This window comes from Paramormyrops kingsleyae, chromosome 19 (genome assembly GCF_048594095.1).
Source record: "Paramormyrops kingsleyae isolate MSU_618 chromosome 19, PKINGS_0.4, whole genome shotgun sequence".
In the NCBI taxonomy this organism is placed as follows: Eukaryota; Metazoa; Chordata; class Actinopteri; order Osteoglossiformes; family Mormyridae; genus Paramormyrops; species Paramormyrops kingsleyae.
The window spans coordinates 1592382-1613096 of NC_132815.1; the positions used below are offsets into that span (position 1 = coordinate 1592382).

Genomic DNA, 20715 nt, shown 5'->3' on the forward strand with positions numbered 1-20715 from the left:
TGGCTGGTACACATAACTGAAATTCTGGCAGGAATTCCACTCATCCTGGAAAACCTGGAAAATAGTCCACCAGTTTTGCAGTCATGGAAAACACATGGAAAGGAGTCCTTGGATACATCAAACAGAGATAGGAAAGGCATAAAAGGATCAGGATCCAGGGATTATACTCTTAATCATAAATATATGTTATTGTTTTAGGCACCACCTGCAGACAAAGGAGGGGAAACTGCATCCCTTGCAGGAAGAGTGGATCCGGGCTTGACAGGAAAGAAACTTCTGATGAACCGTGAGACAGACAACAACTTTGACAAGGAGGAGGTATGGTGTGAAAGTGAAAGGCCGAGCGGTGCGCAAACCAAAGAGGCTGACGTCACATCAGATCAAGGTATACTGCAGTCTGCAATTCCCAATACCGAGGTGGTCTATCTGCCATCCTTGGAGAAACGGGAATCAAAAGTGATAAATTCCAATGTGGAACTAATGTCGCGCAGAGAAGTGCAGCAATCTAAGGCTGCATCTGATGATCGCAACACAAAGGAAGAAAAAATACGAAATGGGAAATCTAAAATTATGACAGGGACTAGAAATAAAGAGGCTAAACTGGGAACAAGTAAAAAGGTTTCACAATCAGAGGAAGGGAAATGTAAGCCAAACACAACACAAGCAAGGGGGACACGACAATCTGCGACAAAGAACACAGAAAAGGACGGGACACTTGAGAGAGGAACACTGCAAGCTAACACAACACATAGGGAATGCGAGTTGACAGGAGAGAGAAGGACAACAAAATGTGAGATATCAACATTAGTGGCAGAACTGACAGCAGATGAAGGCAGACTGCAAGCTGAGATTCCAAGGACTGAGGCAACAGTTGCCGTAGAGACACGGATAACTGAATCTGTGATAGAAGTCGTGGATGTAGGTGCCTTGGCAGACAGAGACAAACTGCAAGTAGACCTTCCGAAATCAGAGCCTGATGTCACTGAGGGTCCATCGAGAATGCAGACAGAGATAGCAAGCAGTGAAGTTTGTTTTATACCTCAAATGGACACAAAGCAAGATGAGATTGCAACAGCTAAAATTACGGTCACATCGGTCAGCGAGGGAGTACAGCCGGAGATATCCCGTCCCGCATCAGAAAGTGAGAGAGTGCACTCTGAGATAGCAAAGGCCGAGCCTGAAGTCACACTTCACTTTGTTACACAGAAATCTAGTACTGCAAAGATCGAGCCAGATCTCACACCAGACACAGAGGGACTGCAAAGTGAGCAGCTAAAGGTCAAGATTGATCTGTCATCAGAAAGTGATAGAGTGACACCTGAGAAATCAGAGACTGCCACCGATGTTACACCCGAGAGAGAAACCCTGCTATCAGACATTCCAAGTCCCAAGGCCGATGTGGAGTCAGGCAGTAAAAGAATACAATCAACTAAAACAAAAACTGAATTCAAAGTGAAAACGAGTCGCCGGCGAGTGAAATCAAAATCACAAGACGTTATTTCATTGGGAGAACTGGACAGGGAGAGGCAGCCATCTTTGAGCCCAGATATTAAAGTCGATGTAAGATCATTCAGTGAAAGAGAGCAATCAGAGATGTTCAGCACAGAGGCTGACTTTAAACCTCATAGTGCGAGTGTCCAATATGAGATTCACAGTACTAAAGTAGAACTTAAACCTGAAACTGAAATTATAAGGTTGGAGACACCTAAGACAGAGATAGAGGTGACAGCTGACAGAGAGCCAATGCCATCTGAGATATCAACATTAGTGGCAGAACTGACAGCAGATGAAGGCAGACTGCAAGCTGAGATTCCAAGGACTGAGGCAACAGTTGCCGTAGAGACACGGATAACTGAATCTGTGATAGAAGTTGTGGATGTAGGTGCCTTGGCAGACAGAGACAAACTGCAAGTAGACCTTCCGAAATCAGAGCCTGATGTCACTGAGGGTCCATCGAGAATGCAGACAGAGATAGCAAGCAGTGAAGTTTGTTTTATACCTCAAATGGACACAAAGCAAGATGAGATTGCAACAGCTAAAATTACGGTCACATCGGTCAGCGAGGGAGTACAGCCGGAGATATCCCGTCCCGCATCAGAAAGTGAGAGAGTGCACTCTGAGATATCAAAGGCCGAGCCTGAAGTCACACTTCACGTTGTTACACTGAAATCTAGTATTGCAAAGATCGAGCCAGATCTCACACCAGACACAGAGGGACTGCAAAGTGAGCAGCTAAAGGTCAAGATTGATCTGTCATCAGAAAGTGATAGAGTGACACCTGAGAAATCAGAGACTGCCACCGATGTTACACCCGAGAGAGAATCCCTGCTATCAGACATTCCAAGTCCCAAGGCCGATGTGGAGTCAGGCAGTAAAAGAATACAATCTACTAAAACAAAAACTGAATTCAAAGTGAAAACGAGTCGCCGGCGAGTGAAATCAAAATCACAAGACGTTATTTCATTGGGAGAACTGGACAGGGAGAGGCAGCCATCTTTGAGCCCAGAAATTAAAGTCGATGTAAGATCATTCAGTGAAAGAGAGCAATCAGAGATGTTCGGCACAGAGGCTGACTTTAAACCTCATAGTGCGAGTGTCCAATATGAGATTCACAGTACTAAAGTAGAACTTAAACCTGAAACTGAAATTATAAGGTTGGAGACACCTAAGACAGAGATAGAGGTGACAGCTGACAGAGAGCCAATGCCATCTGAGATATCAACATTAGTGGCAGAACTGACAGCAGATGAAGGCAGACTGCAAGCTGAGATTCCAAGGACTGAGGCAACAGTTGCCGTAGAGACACGGATAACTGAATCTGTGATAGAAGTTGTGGATGTAGGTGCCTTGGCAGACAGAGACAAACTGCAAGTAGACCTTCCGAAATCAGAGCCTGATGTCACTGAGGGTCCATCGAGAATGCAGACAGAGATAGCAAGCAGTGAAGTTTGTTTTATACCTCAAATGGATACAATGCAAGATGAGATTGCAACAGCTAAAATTACGGTCACATCGGGCAGCGAGGGAGTACAGCCGGAGATATCCCGTCCCGCATCAGAAAGTGAGAGAGTGCACTCTGAGATAGCAAAGGCCGAGCCTGAAGTCAAACTTCACGTTGTTACACTGAAATCTAGTATTGCAAAGATCGAGCCAGATCTCACACCAGACACAGAGGGACTGCAAAGTGAGCAGCAAAAGGTCAAGATTGACCTGTCATCAGACAGTGATAGAGTGACACCTGAGAAATCAGAGACTGCCACCGATGTTACACCCGAGAGAGAAACCCTGCTATCAGACATTCCAAGTCCCAAGGCCGATGTGGAGTCAGGCAGTAAAAGAATACAATCTACTAAAACAAAAACTGAATTCAAAGTGAAAACGAGTCGCCGGCGAGTGAAATCAAAATCACACGACGTTATTTCATTGGTAGAACTGGACAGGGAGAGGCAGCCATCTTTGACCCCAGATATTAAAGTCGATGTAAGATCATTCAGTGAAAGAGAGCAATCAGAGATGTTCAGCACAGAGGCTGACTTTAAACCTCATAGTGCGAGTGTCCAATATGAGATTCACAGTACTAAAGTAGAACTTAAACCTGATACTGAAATTATAAGGTTGGAGACACCTAAGACAGAGATAGAGGTGACAGCTGACAGAGAGCCAATGCCATCTGAGATATCAACATTAGTGGCAGAACTGACAGCAGATGAAGGCAGACTGCAAGCTGAGATTCCAAGGACTGAGGCAACAGTTGCCGTAGAGACACGGATAACTGAATCTGTGATAGAAGTTGTGGATGTAGGTGCCTTGGCAGACAGAGACAAACTGCAAGTAGACCTTCCGAAATCAGAGCCTGAGGTCACTGAGGGTCCATCGAGAATGCAGACAGAGATAGCAAGCAGTGAAGTTTGTTTTATACCTCAAATGGACACAAAGCAAGATGAGATTGCAACAGCTAAAATTACGGTCACATCGGGCAGCGAGGGAGTACAGCCGGAGATATCCCGTCCCGCATCAGAAAGTGAGAGAGTGCACTCTGAGATAGCAAAGGCCGAGCCTGAAGTCAAACTTCACGTTGTTACACTGAAATCTAGTATTGCAAAGATCGAGCCAGATCTCACACCAGACACAGAGGGACTGCAAAGTGAGCAGCTAAAGGTCAAGATTGATCTGTCATCAGAAAGTGATAGAGTGACACCTGAGAAATCAGAGACTGCCACCGATGTTACACCCGAGAGAGAAACCCTGCTATCAGACATTCCAAGTCCCAAGGCCGATGTGGAGTCAGGCAGTAAAAGAATACAATCTACTAAAACAAAAACTGAATTCAAAGTGAAAACGAGTCGCCGGCGAGTGAAATCAAAATCACAAGACGTTATTTCATTGGGAGAACTGGACAGGGAGAGGCAGCCATCTTTGAGCCCAGATATTAAAGTCGATGTAAGATCATTCAGTGAAAGAGAGCAATCAGAGATGTTCAGCACAGAGGCTGACTTTAAACCTCATAGTGCGAGTGTCCAATATGAGATTCACAGTACTAAAGTAGAACTTAAACCTGATACTGAAATTATAAGGTTGGAGACACCTAAGACAGAGATAGAGGTGACAGCTGACAGAGAGCCAATGCCATCTGACATATCAACATTAGTGGCAGAACTGACAGCAGATGAAGGCAGACTGCAAGCTGAGATTCCAAGGACTGAGGCAACAGTTGCCGTAGAGACACGGATAACTGAATCTGTGATTGAAGTTGTGGATGTAGGTGCCTTGGCAGACAGAGACAAACTGCAAGTAGACCTTCCGAAATCAGAGCCTGATGTCACTGAGGGTCCATCGAGAATGCAGACAGAGATAGCAAGCAGTGAAGTTTGTTTTATACCTCAAATGGACACAAAGCAAGATGAGATTGCAACAGCTAAAATTACGGTCACATCGGTCAGCGAGGGAGTACAGCCGGAGATATCCCGTCCCGCATCAGAAAGTGAGAGAGTGCACTCTGAGATAGCAAAGGCCGAGCCTGAAGTCACACTTCACGTTGTTACACTGAAATCTAGTACTGCAAAGATCGAGCCAGATCTCACACCAGACACAGAGGGACTGCAAAGTGAGCAGCTAAAGGTCAAGATTGACCTGTCATCAGAAAGTGATAGAGTGACACCTGAGAAATCAGAGACTGCCACCGATGTTACACCCGAGAGAGAAACCCTGCTATCAGACATTCCAAGTCCCAAGGCCGATGTGGAGTCAGGCAGTAAAAGAATACAATCTACTAAAACAAAAACTGAATTCAAAGTGAAAACGAGTCGCCGGCGAGTGAAATCAAAATCACAAGACGTTATTTCATTGGGAGAACTGGACAGGGAGAGGCAGCCATCTTTGAGCCCAGAAATTAAAGTCGATGTAAGATCATTCAGTGAAAGAGAGCAATCAGAGATGTTCGGCACAGAGGCTGACTTTAAACCTCATAGTGCGAGTGTCCAATATGAGATTCACAGTACTAAAGTAGAACTTAAACCTGAAACTGAAATTATAAGGTTGGAGACACCTAAGACAGAGATAGAGGTGACAGCTGACAGAGAGCCAATGCCATCTGACATATCAACATTAATGGCAGAACTGACAGCAGATGAAGGCAGACTGCAAGCTGAGATTCCAAGGACTGAGGCAACAGTTGCCGTAGAGACACGGATAACTGAATCTGTGATTGAAGTTGTGGATGTAGGTGCCTTGGCAGACAGAGACAAACTGCAAGTAGACCTTCCGAAATCAGAGCCTGAGGTCACTGAGGGTCCATCGAGAATGCAGACAGAGATAGCAAGCAGTGAAGTTTGTTTTATACCTCAAATGGACACAAAGCAAGATGAGATTGCAACAGCTAAAATTACGGTCACATCGGGCAGCGAGGGAGTACAGCCGGAGATATCCCGTCCCGCATCAGAAAGTGAGAGAGTGCACTCTGAGATAGCAAAGGCCGAGCCTGAAGTCAAACTTCACGTTGTTACACTGAAATCTAGTATTGCAAAGATCGAGCCAGATCTCACACCAGACACAGAGGGACTGCAAAGTGAGCAGCTAAAGGTCAAGATTGATCTGTCATCAGAAAGTGATAGAGTGACACCTGAGAAATCAGAGACTGCCACCGATGTTACACCCGAGAGAGAAACCCTGCTATCAGACATTCCAAGTCCCAAGGCCGATGTGGAGTCAGGCAGTAAAAGAATACAATCTACTAAAACAAAAACTGAATTCAAAGTGAAAACGAGTCGCCGGCGAGTGAAATCAAAATCACAAGACGTTATTTCATTGGGAGAACTGGACAGGGAGAGGCAGCCATCTTTGAGCCCAGATATTAAAGTCGATGTAAGATCATTCAGTGAAAGAGAGCAATCAGAGATGTTCAGCACAGAGGCTGACTTTAAACCTCATAGTGCGAGTGTCCAATATGAGATTCACAGTACTAAAGTAGAACTTAAACCTGAAACTGAAATTATAAGGTTGGAGACACCTAAGACAGAGATAGAGGTGACAGCTGACAGAGAGCCAATGCCATCTGAGATATCAACATTAGTGGCAGAACTGACAGCAGATGAAGGCAGACTGCAAGCTGAGATTCCAAGGACTGAGGCAACAGTTGCCGTAGAGACACGGATAACTGAATCTGTGATAGAAGTTGTGGATGTAGGTGCCTTGGCAGACAGAGACAAACTGCAAGTAGACCTTCCGAAATCAGAGCCTGAGGTCACTGAGGGTCCATCGAGAATGCAGACAGAGATAGCAAGCAGTGAAGTTTGTTTTATACCTCAAATGGACACAAAGCAAGATGAGATTGCAACAGCTAAAATTACGGTCACATCGGGCAGCGAGGGAGTACAGCCGGAGATATCCCGTCCCGCATCAGAAAGTGAGAGAGTGCACTCTGAGATAGCAAAGGCCGAGCCTGAAGTCAAACTTCACGTTGTTACACTGAAATCTAGTATTGCAAAGATCGAGCCAGATCTCACACCAGACACAGAGGGACTGCAAAGTGAGCAGCTAAAGGTCAAGATTGATCTGTCATCAGAAAGTGATAGAGTGACACCTGAGAAATCAGAGACTGCCACCGATGTTACACCCGAGAGAGAAACCCTGCTATCAGACATTCCAAGTCCCAAGGCCGATGTGGAGTCAGGCAGTAAAAGAATACAATCTACTAAAACAAAAACTGAATTCAAAGTGAAAACGAGTCGCCGGCGAGTGAAATCAAAATCACACGACGTTATTTCATTGGGAGAACTGGACAGGGAGAGGCAGCCATCTTTGAGCCCAGAAATTAAAGTCGATGTAAGATCATTCAGTGAAAGAGAGCAATCAGAGATGTTCGGCACAGAGGCTGACTTTAAACCTCATAGTGCGAGTGTCCAATATGAGATTCACAGTACTAAAGTAGAACTTAAACCTGATACTGAAATTATAAGGTTGGAGACACCTAAGACAGAGATAGAGGTGACAGCTGACAGAGAGCCAATGCCATCTGACATATCAACATTAGTGGCAGAACTGACAGCAGATGAAGGCAGACTGCAAGCTGAGATTCCAAGGACTGAGGCAACAGTTGCCGTAGAGACACGGATAACTGAATCTGTGATAGAAGTTGTGGATGTAGGTGCCTTGGCAGACAGAGACAAACTGCAAGTAGACCTTCCGAAATCAGAGCCTGATGTCACTGAGGGTCCATCGAGAATGCAGACAGAGATAGCAAGCAGTGAAGTTTGTTTTATACCTCAAATGGACACAAAGCAAGATGAGATTGCAACAGCTAAAATTACGGTCACATCGGGCAGCGAGGGAGTACAGCCGGAGATATCCCGTCCCGCATCAGAAAGTGAGAGAGTGCACTCTGAGATAGCAAAGGCCGAGCCTGAAGTCAAACTTCACGTTGTTACACTGAAATCTAGTATTGCAAAGATCGAGCCAGATCTCACACCAGACACAGAGGGACTGCAAAGTGAGCAGCTAAAGGTCAAGATTGATCTGTCATCAGAAAGTGATAGAGTGACACCTGAGAAATCAGAGACTGCCACCGATGTTACACCCGAGAGAGAAACCCTGCTATCAGACATTCCAAGTCCCAAGGCCGATGTGGAGTCAGGCAGTAAAAGAATACAATCTACTAAAACAAAAACTGAATTCAAAGTGAAAACGAGTCGCCGGCGAGTGAAATCAAAATCACAAGACGTTATTTCATTGGGAGAACTGGACAGGGAGAGGCAGCCATCTTTGAGCCCAGAAATTAAAGTCGATGTAAGATCATTCAGTGAAAGAGAGCAATCAGAGATGTTCGGCACAGAGGCTGACTTTAAACCTCATAGTGCGAGTGTCCAATATGAGATTCACAGTACTAAAGTAGAACTTAAACCTGAAACTGAAATTATAAGGTTGGAGACACCTAAGACAGAGATAGAGGTGACAGCTGACAGAGAGCCAATGCCATCTGACATATCAACATTAGTGGCAGAACTGACAGCAGATGAAGGCAGACTGCAAGCTGAGATTCCAAGGACTGAGGCAACAGTTGCCGTAGAGACACGGATAACTGAATCTGTGATAGAAGTTGTGGATGTAGGTGCCTTGGCAGACAGAGACAAACTGCAAGTAGACCTTCCGAAATCAGAGCCTGATGTCACTGAGGGTCCATCGAGAATGCAGACAGAGATAGCAAGCAGTGAAGTTTGTTTTATACCTCAAATGGACACAAAGCAAGATGAGATTGCAACAGCTAAAATTACGGTCACATCGGTCAGCGAGGGAGTACAGCCGGAGATATCCCGTCCCGCATCAGAAAGTGAGAGAGTGCACTCTGAGATAGCAAAGGCCGAGCCTGAAGTCAAACTTCACGTTGTTACACTGAAATCTAGTATTGCAAAGATCGAGCCAGATCTCACACCAGACACAGTGGGACTGCAAAGTGAGCAGCAAAAGGTCAAGATTGACCTGTCATCAGACAGTGATAGAGTGACACCTGAGAAATCAGAGACTGCCACCGATGTTACACCCGAGAGAGAAACCCTGCTATCAGACATTCCAAGTCCCAAGGCCGATGTGGAATCAGGCAGTAAAAGAATACAATCTACTAAAACAAAAACTGAATTCAAAGTGAAAACGAGTCGCCGGCGAGTGAAATCAAAATCACAAGACGTTATTTCATTGGGAGAACTGGACAGGGAGAGGCAGCCATCTTTGAGCCCAGATATTAAAGTCGATGTAAGATCATTCAGTGAAAGAGAGCAATCAGAGATGTTCAGCACAGAGGCTGACTTTAAACCTCATAGTGCGAGTGTCCAATATGAGATTCACAGTACTAAAGTAGAACTTAAACCTGAAACTGAAATTATAAGGTTGGAGACACCTAAGACAGAGATAGAGGTGACAGCTGACAGAGAGCCAATGCCATCTGAGATATCAACATTAGTGGCAGAACTGACAGCAGATGAAGGCAGACTGCAAGTTGAGATTCCAAGGACTGAGGCAACAGTTGCCGTAGAGACACGGATAACTGAATCTGTGATTGAAGTTGTGGATGTAGGTGCCTTGGCAGACAGAGACAAACTGCAAGTAGACCTTCCGAAATCAGAGCCTGATGTCACTGAGGGTCCATCGAGAATGCAGACAGAGATAGCAAGCAGTGAAGTTTGTTTTATACCTCAAATGGACACAAAGCAAGATGAGATTGCAACAGCTAAAATTACGGTCACATCGGTCAGCGAGGGAGTACAGCCGGAGATATCCCGTCCCGCATCAGAAAGTGAGAGAGTGCACTCTGAGATAGCAAAGGCCGAGCCTGAAGTCACACTTCACGTTGTTACACTGAAATCTAGTACTGCAAAGATCGAGCCAGATCTCACACCAGACACAGAGGGACTGCAAAGTGAGCAGCTAAAGGTCAAGATTGACCTGTCATCAGAAAGTGATAGAGTGACACCTGAGAAATCAGAGACTGCCACCGATGTTACACCCGAGAGAGAAACCCTGCTATCAGACATTCCAAGTCCCAAGGCCGATGTGGAGTCAGGCAGTAAAAGAATACAATCTACTAAAACAAAAACTGAATTCAAAGTGAAAACGAGTCGCCGGCGAGTGAAATCAAAATCACAAGACGTTATTTCATTGGGAGAACTGGACAGGGAGAGGCAGCCATCTTTGAGCCCAGAAATTAAAGTCGATGTAAGATCATTCAGTGAAAGAGAGCAATCAGAGATGTTCGGCACAGAGGCTGACTTTAAACCTCATAGTGCGAGTGTCCAATATGAGATTCACAGTACTAAAGTAGAACTTAAACCTGAAACTGAAATTATAAGGTTGGAGACACCTAAGACAGAGATAGAGGTGACAGCTGACAGAGAGCCAATGCCATCTGACATATCAACATTAATGGCAGAACTGACAGCAGATGAAGGCAGACTGCAAGCTGAGATTCCAAGGACTGAGGCAACAGTTGTCGTAGAGACACGGATAACTGAATCTGTGATTGAAGTTGTGGATGTAGGTGCCTTGGCAGACAGAGACAAACTGCAAGTAGACCTTCCGAAATCAGAGCCTGATGTCACTGAGGGTCCATCGAGAATGCAGACAGAGATAGCAAGCAGTGAAGTTTGTTTTATACCTCAAATGGACACAAAGCAAGATGAGATTGCAACAGCTAAAATTACGGTCACATCGGGCAGCGAGGGAGTACAGCCGGAGATATCCCGTCCCGCATCAGAAAGTGAGAGAGTGCACTCTGAGATAGCAAAGGCCGAGCCTGAAGTCAAACTTCACGTTGTTACACTGAAATCTAGTATTGCAAAGATCGAGCCAGATCTCACACCAGACACAGAGGGACTGCAAAGTGAGCAGCAAAAGGTCAAGATTGACCTGTCATCAGACAGTGATAGAGTGACACCTGAGAAATCAGAGACTGCCACCGATGTTACACCCGAGAGAGAAACCCTGCTATCAGACATTCCAAGTCCCAAGGCCGATGTGGAGTCAGGCAGTAAAAGAATACAATCTACTAAAACAAAAACTGAATTCAAAGTGAAAACGAGTCGCCGGCGAGTGAAATCAAAATCACAAGACGTTATTTCATTGGGAGAACTGGACAGGGAGAGGCAGCCATCTTTGAGCCCAGATATTAAAGTCGATGTAAGATCATTCAGTGAAAGAGAGCAATCAGAGATGTTCAGCACAGAGGCTGACTTTAAACCTCATAGTGCGAGTGTCCAATATGAGATTCACAGTACTAAAGTAGAACTTAAACCTGAAACTGAAATTATAAGGTTGGAGACACCTAAGACAGAGATAGAGGTGACAGCTGACAGAGAGCCAATGCCATCTGACATATCAACATTAGTGGCAGAACTGACAGCAGATGAAGGCAGACTGCAAGCTGAGATTCCAAGGACTGAGGCAACAGTTGCCGTAGAGACACGGATAACTGAATCTGTGATAGAAGTTGTGGATGTAGGTGCCTTGGCAGACAGAGACAAACTGCAAGTAGACCTTCCGAAATCAGAGCCTGATGTCACTGAGGGTCCATCGAGAATGCAGACAGAGATAGCAAGCAGTGAAGTTTGTTTTATACCTCAAATGGACACAAAGCAAGATGAGACTGCAACAGCTAAAATTACGGTCACATCGGTCAGCGAGGGAGTACAGCCGGAGATATCCCATCCCGCATCAGAAAGTGAGAGAGTGCACTCTGAGATAGCAAAGGCCGAGCCTGAAGTCACACTTCACGTTGTTACACTGAAATCTAGTACTGCAAAGATCGAGCCAGATCTCACACCAGACACAGAGGGACTGCAAAGTGAGGCGCTAAAGGTCAAGATTGATCTGTCATCAGAAAGTGGTAGAGTGACACCTGAGAAATCAGAGACTGCCACCGATGTTACACCCGAGAGAGAAACCCTGCTATCAGACATTCCAAGTCCCAAGGCCGATGTGGAGTCAGGCAGTAAAAGAATACAATCTACTAAAACAAAAACTGAATTCAAAGTGAAAACGAGTCGCCGGCGAGTGAAATCAAAATCACAAGACGTTATTTCATTGGGAGAACTGGACAGGGAGAGGCAGCCATCTTTGACCCCAGATATTAAAGTCGATGTAAGATCATTCAGTGAAAGAGAGCAATCAGAGATGTTCAGCACAGAGGCTGACTTTAAACCTCATAGTGCGAGTGTCCAATATGAGATTCACAGTACTAAAGTAGAACTTAAACCTGAAACTGAAATTATAAGGTTGGAGACACCTAAGACAGAGATAGAGGTGACAGCTGACAGAGCGCCAATGCCATCTGAGATATCAACATTAGTGGCAGAACTGACAGCAGATGAAGGCAGACTGCAAGCTGAGATTCCAAGGACTGAGGCAACAGTTGCCGTAGAGACACGGATAACTGAATCTGTGATAGAAGTTGTGGATGTAGGTGCCTTGGCAGACAGAGACAAACTGCAAGTAGACCTTCCGAAATCAGAGCCTGAGGTCACTGAGGGTCCATCGAGAATGCAGACAGAGATAGCAAGCAGTGAAGTTTGTTTTATACCTCAAATGGACACAAAGCAAGATGAGATTGCAACAGCTAAAATTACGGTCACATCGGGCAGCGAGGGAGTACAGCCGGAGATATCCCGTCCCGCATCAGAAAGTGAGAGAGTGCACTCTGAGATAGCAAAGGCCGAGCCTGAAGTCAAACTTCACGTTGTTACACTGAAATCTAGTATTGCAAAGATCGAGCCAGATCTCACACCAGACACAGAGGGACTGCAAAGTGAGCAGCTAAAGGTCAAGATTGATCTGTCATCAGAAAGTGATAGAGTGACACCTGAGAAATCAGAGACTGCCACCGATGTTACACCCGAGAGAGAAACCCTGCTATCAGACATTCCAAGTCCCAAGGCCGATGTGGAGTCAGGCAGTAAAAGAATACAATCTACTAAAACAAAAACTGAATTCAAAGTGAAAACGAGTCGCCGGCGAGTGAAATCAAAATCACAAGACGTTATTTCATTGGGAGAACTGGACAGGGAGAGGCAGCCATCTTTGAGCCCAGAAATTAAAGTCGATGTAAGATCATTCAGTGAAAGAGAGCAATCAGAGATGTTCGGCACAGAGGCTGACTTTAAACCTCATAGTGCGAGTGTCCAATATGAGATTCACAGTACTAAAGTAGAACTTAAACCTGATACTGAAATTATAAGGTTGGAGACACCTAAGACAGAGATAGAGGTGACAGCTGACAGAGAGGCAATGCCATCTGACATATCAACATTAGTGGCAGAACTGACAGCAGATGAAGGCAGACTGCAAGCTGAGATTCCAAGGACTGAGGCAACAGTTGCCGTAGAGACACGGATAACTGAATCTGTGATAGAAGTTGTGGATGTAGGTGCCTTGGCAGACAGAGACAAACTGCAAGTAGACCTTCCGAAATCAGAGCCTGATGTCACTGAGGGTCCATCGAGAATGCAGACAGAGATAGCAAGCAGTGAAGTTTGTTTTATACCTCAAATGGACACAAAGCAAGATGAGATTGCAACAGCTAAAATTACGGTCACATCGGGCAGCGAGGGAGTACAGCCGGAGATATCCCGTCCCGCATCAGAAAGTGAGAGAGTGCACTCTGAGATAGCAATGGCCGAGCCTGAAGTCACACTTCAAGTTGTTACACTGAAATCTAGTATTGCAAAGATCGAGCCAGATCTCACACCAGACACAGAGGGACTGCAAAGTGAGCAGCTAAAGGTCAAGATTGATCTGTCATCAGAAAGTGATAGAGTGACACCTGAGAAATCAGAGACTGCCACCGATGTTACACCCGAGAGAGAAACCCTGCTATCAGACATTCCAAGTCCCAAGGCCGATGTGGAGTCAGGCAGTAAAAGAATACAATCTACTAAAACAAAAACTGAATTCAAAGTGAAAACGAGTCGCCGGCGAGTGAAATCAAAATCACACGACGTTATTTCATTGGTAGAACTGGACAGGGAGAGGCAGCCATCTTTGAGCCCAGATATTAAAGTCGATGTTACATCATTCAGTGAAAGAGAGCAATTAGAGATGTTCAGCACAGAGGCTGACTTTAAACCTCATAGTGCGAGTGTCCAATATGAGATTCACAGTACTAAAGTAGAACTTAAACCTGAAACTGAAATTATAAGGTTGGAGACACCTAAGACAGAGATAGAGGTGACAGCTGACAGAGAGCCAATGCCATCTGACATATCAACATTAGTGGCAGAACTGACAGCAGATGAAGGCAGACTGCAAGCTGAGATTCCAAGGACTGAGGCAACAGTTGCCGTAGAGACACGGATAACTGAATCTGTGATTGAAGTTGTGGATGTAGGTGCCTTGGCAGACAGAGACAAACTGCAAGTAGACCTTCCGAAATCAGAGCCTGATGTCACTGAGGGTCCATCGAGAATGCAGACAGAGATAGCAAGCAGTGAAGTTTGTTTTATACCTCAAATGGACACAAAGCAAGATGAGATTGCAACTGCTAAAATTACGGTCACATCGGGCAGCGAGGGAGTACAGCCGGAGATATCCCGTCCCGCATCAGAAAGTGAGAGAGTGCACTCTGAGATAGCAAAGGCCGAGCCTGAAGTCAAACTTCACGTTGTTACACTGAAATCTAGTATTGCAAAGATCGAGCCAGATCTCACACCAGACACAGAGGGACTGCAAAGTGAGCAGCTAAAGGTCAAGATTGATCTGTCATCAGAAAGTGATAGAGTGACACCTGAGAAATCAGAGACTGCCACCGATGTTACACCCGAGAGAGAAACCCTGCTATCAGACATTCCAAGTCCCAAGGCCGATGTGGAGTCAGGCAGTAAAAGAATACAATCTACTAAAACAAAAACTGAATTCAAAGTGAAAACGAGTCGCCGGCGAGTGAAATCAAAATCACAAGACGTTATTTCATTGGGAGAACTGGACAGGGAGAGGCAGCCATCTTTGAGCCCAGATATTAAAGTCGATGTAAGATCATTCAGTGAAAGAGAGCAATCAGAGATGTTCGGCACAGAGGCTGACTTTAAACCTCATAGTGCGAGTGTCCAATATGAGATTCACAGTACTAAAGTAGAACTTAAACCTGAAACTGAAATTATAAGGTTGGAGACACCTAAGACAGAGATAGAGGTGACAGCTGACAGAGAGCCAATGCCATCTGACATATCAACATTAGTGGCAGAACTGACAGCAGATGAAGGCAGACTGCAAGCTGAGATTCCAAGGACTGAGGCAACAGTTGCCGTAGAGACACGGATAACTGAATCTGTGATAGAAGTTGTGGATGTAGGTGCCTTGGCAGACAGAGACAAACTGCAAGTAGACCTTCCGAAATCAGAGCCTGAGGTCACTGAGGGTCCATCGAGAATGCAGACAGAGATAGCAAGCAGTGAAGTTTGTTTTATACCTCAAATGGACACAAAGCAAGATGAGATTGCAACAGCTAAAATTACGGTCACATCGGGCAGCGAGGGAGTACAGCCGGAGATATCCCGTCCCGCATCAGAAAGTGAGAGAGTGCACTCTGAGATAGCAAAGGCCGAGCCTGAAGTCACACTTCACGTTGTTACACTGAAATCTAGTACTGCAAAGATCGAGCCAGATCTCACACCAGACACAGAGGGACTGCAAAGTGAGCAGCTAAAGGTCAAGATTGACCTGTCATCAGAAAGTGATAGAGTGACACCTGAGAAATCAGAGACTGCCACCGATGTTACACCCGAGAGAGAAACCCTGCTATCAGACATTCCAAGTCCCAAGGCCGATGTGGAGTCAGGCAGTAAAAGAATACAATCTACTAAAACAAAAACTGAATTCAAAGTGAAAACGAGTCGCCGGCGAGTGAAATCAAAATCACAAGACGTTATTTCATTGGGAGAACTGGACAGGGAGAGGCAGCCATCTTTGAGCCCAGAAATTAAAGTCGATGTAAGATCATTCAGTGAAAGAGAGCAATCAGAGATGTTCGGCACAGAGGCTGACTTTAAACCTCATAGTGCGAGTGTCCAATATGAGATTCACAGTACTAAAGTAGAACTTAAACCTGAAACTGAAATTATAAGGTTGGAGACACCTAAGACAGAGATAGAGGTGACAGCTGACAGAGAGCCAATGCCATCTGACATATCAACATTAATGGCAGAACTGACAGCAGATGAAGGCAGACTGCAAGCTGAGATTCCAAGGACTGAGGCAACAGTTGTCGTAGAGACACGGATAACTGAATCTGTGATTGAAGTTGTGGATGTAGGTGCCTTGGCAGACAGAGACAAACTGCAAGTAGACCTTCCGAAATCAGAGCCTGAGGTCACTGAGGGTCCATCGAGAATGCAGACAGAGATAGCAAGCAGTGAAGTTTGTTTTATACCTCAAATGGACACAAAGCAAGATGAGATTGCAACAGCTAAAATTACGGTCACATCGGGCAGCGAGGGAGTACAGCCGGAGATATCCCGTCCCGCATCAGAAAGTGAGAGAGTGCACTCTGAGATAGCAAAGGCCGAGCCTGAAGTCAAACTTCACGTTGTTACACTGAAATCTAGTATTGCAAAGATCGAGCCAGATCTCACACCAGACACAGAGGGACTGCAAAGTGAGCAGCAAAAGGTCAAGATTGACCTGTCATCAGACAGTGATAGAGTGACACCTGAGAAATCAGAGACTGCCACCGATGTTACACCCGAGAGAGAAACCCTGCTATCAGACATTCCTAGTCACAAGGCCGATGTGGAGTCAGGCAGTAAAAGAATACAATCTACTAAAACAAAAACTGAATTCAAAGTGAAAACGAGTCGCCGGCGAGTGAAATCAAAATCACAAGACGTTATTTCATTGGGAGAACTGGACAGGGAGAGGCAGCCATCTTTGAGCCCAGATATTAAAGTCGATGTAAGATCATTCAGTGAAAGAGAGCAATCAGAGATGTTCAGCACAGAGCCTGACTTTAAACCTCATAGTGCGAGTGTCCAATATGAGATTCACAGTACTAAAGTAGAACTTAAACCTGAAACTGAAATTATAAGGTTGGAGACACCTAAGACAGAGATAGAGGTGACAGCTGACAGAGAGCCAATGCCATCTGACATATCAACATTAGTGGCAGAACTGACAGCAGATGAAGGCAGACTGCAAGCTGAGATTCCAAGGACTGAGGCAACAGTTGCCGTAGAGACACGGATAACTGAATCTGTGAAAGAAGTTGTGGATGTAGGTGCCTTGGCAGACAGAGACAAACTGCAAGTAGACTTTCCGAAATCAGAGCCTGATGTCACTGAGGGTCCATCGAGAATGCAGACAGAGATAGCAAGCAGTGAAGTTTGTTTTATACCTCAAATGGACACAAAGCAAGATGAGATTGCAACAGCTAAAATTACGGTCACATCGGTCAGCGAGGGAGTACAGCCGGAGATATCCCTTCCCGCATCAGAAAGTGAGAGAGTGCACTCTGAGATAGCAAAGGCCGAGCCTGAAGTCACACTTCACTTTGTTACACAGAAATCTAGTATTGCAAAGATCGAGCCAGATCTCACACCAGACACAGAGAGACTGCAAAGTGAGCAGCTAAAGGTCAAGATTGATCTGTCATCAGAAAGTGATAGAGTGACACCTGAGAAATCAGAGACTGCCACCGATGTTACACCCGAGAGAGAAACCCTGCTATCAGACATTCCAAGTCCCAAGGCCGATGTGGAGTCAGGCAGTAAAAGAATACAATCTACTAAAACAAAAACTGAATTCAAAGTGAAAACGAGTCGCCGGCGAGTGAAATCAAAATCACAAGACGTTATTTCATTGGGAGAACTGGACAGGGAGAGGCAGCCATCTTTGAGCCCAGATATTAAAGTCGATGTAAGATCATTCAGTGAAAGAGAGCAATCAGAGATGTTCAGCACAGAGGCTGACTTTAAACCTCATAGTGCGAGTGTCCAATATGAGATTCACAGTACTAAAGTAGAACTTAAACCTGAAACTGAAATTATAAGGTTGGAGACACCTAAGACAGAGATAGAGGTGACAGCTGACAGAGAGCCAATGCCATCTGACATATCAACATTAGTGGCAGAACTGACAGCAGATGAAGGCAGACTGCAAGCTGAGATTCCAAGGACTGAGGCAACAGTTGCCGTAGAGACACGGATAACTGAATCTGTGATAGAATTTGTGGATGTAGGTGCCTTGGCAGACAGAGACAAACTGCAAGTAGACCTTCTGAAATCAGAGCCTGATGTCACTGAGGGTCCATCGAGAATGCAGACAGAGATAGCAAGCAGTGAAGTTTGTTTTATACCTCAAATGGACACAAAGCAAGATGAGATTGCAAAACCTAAAATTACGGTCACATCAGGCAGCGAGGGAGTACAGCCGGAGATATCCCGTCCCGCATCAGAAAGTGAGAGAGTGTACTCTGAGATAGCAAAGGCCGAGCCTGAAGTCACACTTCACGTTGTTACACTGAAATCTAGTATTGCAAAGATCGAGCCAGATCTCACACCAGACACAGAGGGACTGCAAAGTGAGGCGCTAAAGGTCAAGATTGACCTGTCATCAGAAAGTGATAGAGTGACACCTGAGAAATCAGAGACTGCCACCGATGTTACACCCGAGAGAGAAACCCTGCTATCAGACATTCCAAGTCCCAAGGCCGATGTGGAGTCAGGCAGTAAAAGAATACAATCTACTAAAACACAAACTGAATTCAAAGTGAAAACGAGTCGCCGGCGAGTGAAATCAAAATCACAAGACGTTATTTCATTGGGAGAACTGGACAGGGAGAGGCAGCCATCTTTGAGCCCAGATATTAAAGTCGATGTAAGATCATTCAGTGAAAGAGAGCAATCAGAGATGTTCAGCACAGAGGCTGACTTTAAACCTCATAGTGCGAGTGTCCAATATGAGATTCACAGTACTAAAGTAGAACTTAAACCTGAAACTGAAATTATAAGGTTGGAGACACCTAAGACAGAGATAGAGGTGACAGCTGACAGAGAGCCAATGCCATCTGACATATCAACATTAGTGGCAGAACTGACAGCAGATGAAGGCAGACTGCAAGCTGAGATTCCAAGGACTGAGGCAACAGTTGCCATAGAGACACGGATAACTGAGTCTGTGATAGAATTTGTGGATGTAGGTGCCTTGGCAGACAGAGACAAACTGCAAGTAGACCTTCCGAAATCAGAGCCTGATGTCACTGAGGGTCCATCGAGAATGCAGACAGAGATAGCAAGCAGTGAAGTTTGTTTTATACCTCAAATGGACACAAAGCAAGATGAGATTGCAACAGCTAAAATTACGGTCACATCGGTCAGCGAGGGAGTACAGCCGGAGATATCCCGTCCCGCATCAGAAAGTGAGAGAGTGCACTCTGAGATAGCAAAGGCCGAGCCTGAAGTCACACTTCACGTTGTTACACAGAAATCTAGTACTGCAAAGATCGAGCCAGATCTCACACCAGACACAGAGGGACTGCAAAGTGAGCAGCTAAAGGTCAAGATTGATCTGTCATCAGAAAGTGATAGAGTGACACCTGAGAAATCAGAGACTGCCACCGATGTTACACCCGAGAGAGAAATCCTGCTATCAGACATTCCACGTCCCAAGGCCGATGTGGAGTCAGGCAGTAAAAGAATACAATCTACTAAAACAAAAACTGAATTCAAAGTGAAAACGAGTCGCCGGCGAGTGAAATCAAAATCACAAGACGTTATTTCATTGGGAGAACTGGACAGGGAGAGGCAGCCATCTTTGAGCCCAGATATTAAAGTCGATGTAAGATCATTCAGTGAAAGAGAGCAATCAGAGATGTTCAGCACAGAGGCTGACTTTAAACCTCATAGTGCGAGTGTCCAATTTGAGATTCACAGTACTAAAGTAGAACTTAAACCTGAAACTGAAATTATAAGGTTGGAGACACCTAAGACAGAGATAGAGGTGACAGCTGACAGAGAGCCAATGCCATCTGAGATATCAACATTAGTGGCAGAACTGACAGCAGATGAAGGCAGACTGCAAGCTGAGATTCCAAGGACTGAGGCAACAGTTGCCGTAGAGACACGGATAACTGAATCTGTGATAGAAGTTGTGGATGTAGGTGCCTTGGCAGACAGAGACAAACTGCAAGTAGACCTTCCGAAATCAGAGCCTGATGTCACTGAGGGTCCATCGAGAATGCAGACAGAGATAGCAAGCAGTGAAGTTTGTTTTATACCTCAAATGGACACAAAGCAAGATGAGATTGCAACAGCTAAAATTACGGTCACATCGGTCAGCGAGGGAGTACAGCCGGAGATATCCCGTCCCGCATCAGAAAGTGAGAGAGTGCACTCTGAGATAGCAAAGGCCGAGCCTGAAGTCACACTTCACTTTGTTACACAGAAATCTAGTATTGCAAAGATCGAGCCAGATCTCACACCAGACACAGAGAGACTGCAAAGTGAGCAGCTAAAGGTCAAGATTGATCTGTCATCAGAAAGTGATAGAGTGACACCTGAGAAATCAGAGACTGCCACCGATGTTACACCCGAGAGAGAAACCCTGCTATCAGACATTCCAAGTCACAAGGCCGATGTGGAGTCAGGCAGTAAAACAATACAATCTACTAAAACAAAAACTGAATTCAAAGTGAAAACGAGTCGCCGGCGAGTGAAATCAAAATCACAAGACGTTATTTCATTGGGAGAACTG

At 45.3% G+C, this 20715-nt stretch overlaps 1 protein-coding gene across 1 annotated transcript in view; it reads left to right on the forward strand.

Moving 5' to 3' along the window:
• Positions 1-20715, forward strand: part of LOC111844400 (uncharacterized) — a 166697-nt gene that overhangs the window by 48404 nt on the left and 97578 nt on the right. Inside the window, exon 40 of the mRNA XM_072703050.1 lies at positions 199-318. Within this exon, the coding sequence (XP_072559151.1) occupies positions 199-318 (120 nt within the window). The remainder of the gene's footprint in view (positions 1-198; positions 319-20715) is intronic.